A 9,343-nucleotide genomic window follows, 5' to 3' on the forward strand; every position below is an offset into this window, starting at 1 on the left:
ACAGAGACCACGGTTCAATCCCCCAGCACCACATGCCAGCCAGCCCCACCCCCTGGTGAGCTGAGCTGGCCACACACACACACAAAAATAAAGAAAGAAAGAAAGAACTCCTTAAAAAAAAAAAAGAAAGAAAAAAGAAAGTAGAATAAAAGAAATTTATTGGGGCCGGGGAGATGGCTCAGTGGAATAAGCGCTTCCCTGGCAAGCGCAAGGACCTGAGTTCAATCCCCGGTTCCGCCAAAAAAAAAAAAAAAGAAATTTATTGAACATAGCCTACTCAGGATTCTTTCAGATAGTTCACTTATTCTCAATATCACTGATTCTCAGTGATGTCTTAATGGCTTTGAAACAATAACAATAAAGGTTCTAATCTTTAGTCACAGAAATACCCAGAGAGAAACTAGGATAATGTCTGGTATATAGCTCAGTGGCACAGTGCCTGCCTGAGAAGCACAAGATCTTAAATTCAATTCCCAATACAAAAAAAGAAAAGAAAATTAGTATAAAGAAAACCATCTCCTATGATCTTGTTTTGAAGTATTTTTTCTCTTTAAAATAAATTTTTTAGGGCCAGTGAGATAGCTCAGCAGACTAAGGACTGGCTTATGCAAGCATAGGGACGGGGGTTTGATCCTTGGCACCATATGCCACTGGGCTGGGCGTGGTGGCACACACCTATAATCCCAGCAATGGAGAGGATGAAAATAGGAGGATCACTATGAGTCGGAGCTGCATTGTGAGACCTTGTACCAAACATATAAAATAAAATAAAAATTTATTTTATTTTATTTATTTAAAAATTGTAATAAAATTTTTAAAAAGAACCCAAACTTTCAAGTTCTTCTTAAACCACAGAAAAATTTGGGATGCACTCACCTAGGATATGAAGCTGATAAGATAGAAATCTAGTCTGATGTCTTTTCTCCTATTTCTCTAAATAAATACACAGAAATTTCCTACACCTATAATTCCCTCTCCAGCTGCTATATTATCTACTTTGCAAATACTGGCTTTTAACTGTACATCTCATATCCCTGGGCTCAGGCCACAAACTTTTATCCCCCTCAGCTCCCACCTAGCCCTCCAGTCAGAACTGACCACTCTTGACTGTACTACCTCCCAAGATTGAATATACTTCCTGATACCATCCTAGTATAAACTAACATGGAGCAGAGTATATAATGCTATAAATTAATTAAATCTTTCTTAAAAACTAGCTAGCCTCTGCCCATCCTGTCCTTTAAGACCCAAATAACCCCATTTCTTCTAATCAGCCCTTGCCACCTTTACAAAGGATATGAGAGTATGTACATGCACACACATGAATCTGTACACATAAATATATCTGTCCAAAACACCATAATATTTGTCATCCAGGACATAGGTTTTTGAATAGTGCTTGAATAACACTAAAACAGAGGAAGTCTAAGTCAAGTATAAGGGTAAATAACACTCACATCACCCAGCTTAAGGCAGGTACCAAGACTGTGAATGACATCTTCTGCCAAGTCTGAATGGTCAGAGTCCCATACCAGGCCGATTGTGATAATTTGTGGAGCATTCATCAGCACACGTCGAATCCGGATCCGCTCTCCACAGTTGCTCTGAAATATATATAATATATCAATTCCACTGATTCAAGGTTCTTCTCATCCTGAACTCCACCCAAGTTAACTTACCGGACAGTTCCGCAGATCCCCCATGGTACTGGCATTCTGCAGCAGCTCACCAAACATGCTTGGCGAAGGTTTTTCTCTTCTTTCTAGCATACAAATAGCCTGATTGCTTCAAGATGGGGAAAGAAGGGGGGTGATGGTGGGAATTGTCCTGAGTTATGGCTAAATCACAAAAATCATTCATGCAAATTCCTACCTCACGTTTAATTTTTCTTCTTCTGCCCACTATACCACAGCCCCTTGTCCTGACCAGCCTCAGTGTCCCACAAACACAATGAGTGCTTCTACCTGTCCCAAAATCCAAAGCTCATAGAATCCCCATTTCTCCTCCCACTTTGCTGGCCAGAACTGAGCCTAAGAAAAGGGGAAGGATAGGAGAGGAAAGAAGGAGAACAAAGGTTATTTTTAGATGATTGTTCTGAGTTCCTATAATATAGCACAGACTCAGTAACAGAAGTATAACTATTTGGTGGCCTTCAGTTAAAACCCAATCTACTGCCTAAGGGTATAGAAGAGAACTCTGTAAGACTCACCAAAGAGAAGTGGTGGAGATGTAATGCACCATCTGGATAAAAGGCAGTGGATCAGAAGTAGCGCCACAGCTAGTACACACACACTGGGCCAGGGAAAAAAAGCAAAGCTAAGCAGCCAGAGTCATGAACTATCATGCTACCCACTTAACACCCCACATCCCAGGAAAGTTTTCTTAGAGTAAAGATCTAAGAAGAGATGGAGATAGAGTTCACCTGTTCAAACAATGTCATTGCAAATTTCTGGTGGGAAATGCAGTGTTGGGCAGTACATATATCTTCTTTGGTTTCATCAGCAATGTGGAAGTGAATTCTCATAAGGAGATTTTCCTGACAAGGAAAGGACAAATGCAATATACCAATAAAGTTTAATATACAAATAAACAAACTGTCAAGCAGAGAAACAGCAACCAATGTCATATAAAGTAAGAATACCTCTGATTTTTGATTATTCCAAATATATCATTGTTATTTCAAGAGCATTATACATAGAATATAACCTTTTAATTTTATATGTATACAGATATACATATATATGTATATATACATATATACATTTATATAGAGGGGTATGTATTAGTACAGGGTCTATAGGATCTCATGACACAGATTGGACTCATAGTGAGCCTCCTGTTTTCAGCCTCCCAAGTGCTGGGATTACAGGCATGCACTACCACATCCAGCCTCACTAGCAGTGTGCCCCCAGGGGCAGGGACAGCATAGCACCGTGCCGTGGATCAAACCCCTGTCCCTATGTCTGCCAAAGCAGGTGCTTTAATCCTCTGAGCTATCTGGCTGGCCTTTGATATTACATTTTCTTTCTTTCTTTTTCTTTTTTTTTGGGGGGGGGGTGGAACTGAGGACTGAACTCAGGCCCTTGCGCTTGCCAGGGAAGCGCTTATTCCACTGAGCCATCTCCCCAACCCCTTTTTAAAAATTTCTGTTCTTTTCTTTTTCTTTTTTATTATCTTTTTCTATGTTGAACATTTTTGTATTAGTTTTTTGTTGTTGTCATTTTTTTGAGGAACTGGGGATTGAACTTGGGACCTTGCACTTGCCAGGCAGGCACTTTATACCACTGAGCTATATCCCCAGCCCTTACATTTTCACTGAGCATTATTCCCTTGAGACCCACCCAAACAGTTGCATAAATCAATAATTTATTCCTTTCTATTGCTGAATAGTATTCCATGGTATAGAATATCAGGTTTGTTTTAACCATCTATCCAATATAGAGCATTTAGTCATCCATTTTTTCATTTGTCTGTTTGTTTGCTACTATATATGAAGTTTCTATGAATATTCACATAAAGATTTTTCTATGAACATAAGTTTTCATTTTTCTGGGATTTATGTCCAGAAAAGCAATTTCTAGATCATATGGTAATTTTCATGTTTAGTTTTTAAGGAAACTATCAAGCTGCTTTCCAAAGAAGTGATAACATTTTATATCCCCACTGCCAATATACTAAGCCATCCAAATGCTCAGGAGTACCTCTGATTTTGGCCCAATCATTCTCAGATATTTTTAACGTTTACACAGAGAATTTTGAAGGCTGATGACAAAACAGAGAAGTTGGGATCTTCTATTATAGTCATGATGGCAACATAGCCGTTTATATAGCACATCATACTTGTACTCCAGGCTCTCAGTTAATATTCCCTATTTAGTATCATAGGAAATGGAGAAGTTCAAAAAAGCATGATTCGCAAACCACCAGTATTAATACCATCTGGAAATTTGTCAGAGATGGCTATTCTTGGGTCCCATCCCAGGCTACTGAATCAGAAGCTCTGAGGTACAATCCACTACTTTGTACTTTAATGAGACTTGGCTCTTCTAAAGGTGAATCATTGTTTTATAAGGCAGCAAGCATAAACCTACCTTAAGCCTAAAGGAAAAAATAATAAAGCCACTAGGCAATTCATACAGCAATAACAGAGAAACTCTAGATCTCTGAGAAACTCCCAATTCTAACTGTACAGATCAGGGCACAATAAATTTCATCACAGTCAGTCCCTGATGGAGGTCATCAACAGTCCCACGCAATATCAAAGAGAGCCAGAGGCCAGCACTTACAAAGCACTCTGCAGCATCATCCATAATTCCCAGCTGGAAACGCTGTTCATCCTGAAAAGTCTTTGCCAGAGCACTGCGGAGAGTGTCAGATGGAAGGACTTTCTCACTACTGCACTGAAACTGGTTAAAGATTCCCTGTAGAGAAGAAGTTAGACAAGAAAAAAAGCATAATGCTGTTACTAAGCTTTGATACAACTCAGTCTTTCATGCTAGCATTTCTATGCTGATACTGTGGAAATGAATGTATTTCTCATGGGTGGATACTTTGCAATTAGTAACTTCAAAAAAATTAAGAGTCAGAATGAGGAGCATGATGTGTGCTAACAGAATCTTTATTTAAATAGGACACCATCAAGGACACATAAGGAGAAACCACTGTCATGAATTAATATGAAGTAATTACCTTATTTCCTTAGAAACAAACAGAAGTAACTGGTTAAAAGGGATGAGTTACATGCAAATAGATTCACACAATATATTTTCTGGGGGTTCATCTTCTGAAACTTGGCCCTCTTCTTTATTTATTTTCTTTTTCTTTTTCTTTTTTTTTTATGTATTTGGTACAGGGTCTCACTATACAGCCCAGACTTGTAGTGATCCTCCTGATTTCTGTCTCCCTAGTGCTGGGATTACAGGCTCATGCCACCATGCCCAAACTCTATATGCAGAGGTGTTTTGTTTTTTTTTTTTTTTCCAGAACTGGGGATTGAACTCAGGCCCTTGCACTTGCCAGGCAAGCACTTATTCTACTGAGCTATCTCCCTGGCCCCTGAAACAGTCTTAAACAAGACTTCAGCTTATTTGTTTGATGGGAATAAACATGATTGGTTCTTATTTTATTTTATTTTATTTGTATTTTTTAGGGAAGGGTCTACAGGGTGTTCAAGGTCTCACTACTAGATTGGACTCATAGTGATCCATTTATTTACAGCCTCCTAAGAGCTGGGATTACAGGTGCAAATTTGTTTCCATTTTCAAAAAAAAAAAAAAACCAAAAAACTAAGACTGTTCCATTCCCTACAGCCACTCAGAATCATGAGTTGGTCACATAATCCAGTTCATACTTTTCAGATATGTATTAATACATACAGCGTAATTTTGTGTTTATGTGTATTTGTGTTTATATATTTAAAAAAAAAAACACTGATTGTTGTGGGGTTTTAAAAAATTCAGCAGGGCTGGGGAGATAGCTCAATAGACTAATAATAATAGCTCAGTCCTGAGTTCAATCACCAGTATCACAAAAAAAAAAAAAAAAAAAAAAAAAAAAAAAAAAAAAAAAGGGGCCAGGGAGATGGCTTAATTGAATAAGTGATTCCCTGGCAAGCACAGGGACCTGAATTTAATCCCTCGTTCAGCCAAAACTAAAAATAAATAAATAAATAAACAAACAAATAAATGAAATAAAAAAAATCAGCAGTTTTAGAGAGTTATCCATAATGACAAATATCAAAAACATCCCTTGGGGGACCAGGGAGATGGCTCAGTAGAATAAGCGCTTCCCTGGCAAGCACAAGGGCCTGAGTTCAATCCCCAGTTCCACAAAAACAAAAACAAACAAACAAGCAAAAAAATCCCTTATTTTACTACAGATCATTTTACCAAGTGGCAACACTGTATCTATTTATCCATTTACTGACATATATTGGCAGTCTCCAAGATTTTTGCTATTATAAAGAAGCTAGGCCAAAAAAAAAAAAAAAGCTAGGCCAATTTATATACTTCCATCAACATGTGATATAAAGTATTCATATTCAAAATATCATCAAAATTTAATACTGTCAGACGGTTAGTTTATCTTTAGAACTTGTAGTCTTTCTTGGGGCTTTATGGAAAATATTTTCTAGTCTACTGACATTGGCTATGATGTATTTTAATACACAGTTTATTTTGGTATAATTAAATGTATCTAGCTTCTACATCTGAACCCTGTTGAATACAATGTCTAGAAAATGGAAACAAAGGTGGCAAGAAGTGGCATTTGGCTTGAGGTATGGTGCTGGACTCTTACCCAAGACTAGCATATGCTCCTTAACATTGTGTTCCAGATACTCACTAACCCACCCAAAAAGATAACCCAACCCAAATTCATTATGTACCAACAGGCCAGAAGAATGTTACTTCAAAGTATTAGTAATTTCTTCATATGAAAAAAAAAAAAAATCAGAAGGGCTGGTGAGATAGCTCAGCAGAGTAAGCACCTGCCTAGGCAAGTGCAGGGATGGGTTTGATCCCCAGCACCCCATGCCACGCTCACCCCGCCTGGGCATGCTAAGCTGGTGAGACTAGGCACGTTGTCATGTGCCTATAATCCCAGCACTGGGAAGGCTGAAAACAGTAGGGTCACTAAGAGTCTGAGCTATGTAGTGAGACCCTGTACCAAATACATTAAAAAAAAAAAAAATTCAATCATTATTTTTCAAACACATTAGTAATGATACCACATTATAAACATGTCTGTGTTATCTCAGAATATGAAGTCCTACTCAAACCTGAGTGGCCAAATTCTTTTTTTAATTGTTTTTAATCATATTTATTTCTTTATTCGGTACAGGGTCTCTCTACGCAGCTCGGACTCTAGTGAGTGAGCCTCCTGTCTCTGCCTCCCCAGCACTGGGATTAAAGGCATGCACTATCACACCCAGTTTCGGTGGCTGGCATGGCATGCCCAGGGGTCTGGGAATGGCAAGGTATGTGGTACTGGGGAACAAACCTGGATCCTTTTGCTTGCCAGGCAGGCACTCAGACAGCCGAGCTATCTCCCCAGCCCCCTGAGGGCCAATTCTTGGTCCCCATGATATTTGACTTATCAGCACATTTAACCTAGCTGAACTTTCAAATATTTTCTTCACTTAGCTTCCAGGGCACCACATTGCTTATTTTCTTTCTGCTTCATGGGCCATTCCTTACCACTGTCTTTGCCAGTTCTTAATCAATTCAAAGATCAGGATTCAGACCTCTTGATTTCCCCATAGACAGTCACTCACACTTTCAGCAGTTTTTTCTACAATCATGGCTGTAGATACTACATATACATTGACAGTGCTCCATTTTACATCAACAGCCAAATCTCCCTCCCCAGATCCAGCTATATACTAGATATCTACTTTTGATTGTCAGTCAGTAGGCCTACCAAATTTAACATGCCCCAAAATGAACTTAGCTGCCCCCTCCATTAGCACCACTCATATTTTCCCTATCTCAGTAAATGACAGTATTATTCTTATAGTTACCTAAACCAAAACCCTGGGAGATCATCTGATAGCTCTCACAACTCACATCTATGAACTGGCAATTCCTCTTCCTCTATTTCCCCCCTCAAAATATATTTAGACCCCACTACCTCATTTGCATCCATTCCAGTTTCAGCCAATTCGTATCCCTGAATGACTGTAAGTATTTCTTGACTGACCCTCTTGTCAGAGGAAACACACAACAGTCTCAACACAACACTCTGGTGATTTTTTTAAAACTAAAACAAATCAGACCACATCACTCCTCTGCTCAAAATCCTCTAGTTTCCCACTGAATACACAGTAAAAGTCAAAGTGTAAGACCCTCGATAATTTGTCCTACTATTCTACTTGTGGCTCACCCCACACAACCTCTGACTTCACTCTCTAGAATATAGAGTATGAGAACATAAATTTGTATCCGTTTAGCTGGGCGTGGTGGTACACACCTGTAATCCCAGCACTGGGGAGACTGAGGCAAGAGGATTGTTGCAAGTTCAAGACTAGCCTGGGCTACAAAGTGAGCTCAAAGCTAGCCTGAACTGCATAGTAAAACCCTGACTGAAAGACCCCTCCCCTAAAAAGCCCTTTTATTTCTTCCTATAGTCCCAATAATTAGAATGTTATTGCTATATAAAGAGCAACCAAGATCTGCTATTTTCCCTCTGAAAAAGGATTTTACTTCTAGCTTCCTATCTCCTGTCTATCAATTTTTTTCTTTTTTTTTTTCTTGTTTGTTTGTTTTTCTGTATGTAGGACAGCGTCTATTGGGTCTCACTACTAGATTGGACTCGTGGTGATTCTCCTGTTTTCAGCCTCCCAAGTGCTGGAATTATAGGTGCGCACCACCACGCCCAGCCTCAATTGCCTTCTCAGTGCATCCCGTGGGCAGGGCTGGCACGACACACCAGTGATTGAATCCCAGCCACTGTGCTCTGCCTAAGCAGGCACTTCAGTCCACTGAGCTATCAGGCCAGCCCCTGTCTATCTTTTTGAGACAAAGTCTTGCTACATAATTTGGGCCAGCCTTAAACTAAAAATAACAGCAATCCTCCTGTGTCAGCCCCTGAGTACAGGGGTTGCAGGTATGCATTATGCCTGGCTTATTTATTTATTTATTTATTATTTATTTATTTATTTTGTGTGTGTGTGGCCAGTTCAGCCCACCAGGGGGCGGGGCTGGCTGGCATGTGGTGCTGGGGTATTGAACTGTGGTCCCTGTGTTTTGCTTAGCTTAGCTTGTTCTAAGGTGCTTTAGACCACTGAGCCATCTCACCAGCCCTGGCTTATTTATTTTTAACATATGTTTGTGATACATAGTGACTGTAATTATCTTGGTAAATGCGTATGTCTTCATATCACATCTGGATCATTTTTACAAACCAACAAGTAATTATTTCCAGAACAGCTGTAATCCCAACACTTGGGAGGCTGAGGCAAAAGGATCATTGAGAGTTTGAGGCCAACCTGAACACACAGTGAGTTCAAGACTAGCCTGAACTATACAATGAGGAACAAAACCTGACACTTTCAAATTTTAGCACTTTTAGTCTTTCTCAACCAAGTTTCCTCAAGAATTAAGCCATACTATAAGGCACTGGCTACTCCTAATGAATTAACTTCCTTATGCATATCATTCTAGAAAGAATTAATAAAATAGTGATCTTAGACCATGAAGTCCTGGGCTATGCATGGTGGTGCACACCTGTAATCCCAGCACTTGGGAGGCTGGGGTAGGAGGACTGCTATGAATTTGAGGCCAGCTTGGGCTACACAGTGAGCTCAAGGCCAGCCTAAAGCTGCAGTTTTGGATTTTTTTTTTTT

General features: G+C 39.5%; 1 protein-coding gene across 5 annotated transcripts in view; it reads right to left on the bottom strand.

Annotated features, from left to right (window-relative positions):
• The window catches only part of Usp54 (ubiquitin specific peptidase 54), a 147,642-nt gene that overhangs the window by 25,912 nt on the left and 112,387 nt on the right, over window positions 1-9,343 (bottom strand). For all 5 annotated transcript variants that reach the window (XM_023718699.1, XM_023718695.1, XM_023718700.1 and 2 more), the window contains exons 4-8: window positions 4,287-4,421; window positions 2,423-2,536; window positions 2,210-2,292; window positions 1,680-1,785; window positions 1,458-1,604 (exon numbers count right to left, since the gene is read on the bottom strand). In XM_023718699.1, coding sequence (XP_023574467.1) covers window positions 1,458-1,604; window positions 1,680-1,785; window positions 2,210-2,292; window positions 2,423-2,536; window positions 4,287-4,421 — 585 coding nt within the window. The remainder of the gene's footprint in view (window positions 1-1,457; window positions 1,605-1,679; window positions 1,786-2,209; window positions 2,293-2,422; window positions 2,537-4,286; window positions 4,422-9,343) is intronic.

The sequence above is a fragment of the Octodon degus genome, unplaced genomic scaffold, assembly GCF_000260255.1.
Source record: "Octodon degus isolate 3935 unplaced genomic scaffold, OctDeg1.0 scaffold00005, whole genome shotgun sequence".
Lineage (NCBI taxonomy): Eukaryota > Metazoa > Chordata > Mammalia > Rodentia > Octodontidae > Octodon > Octodon degus.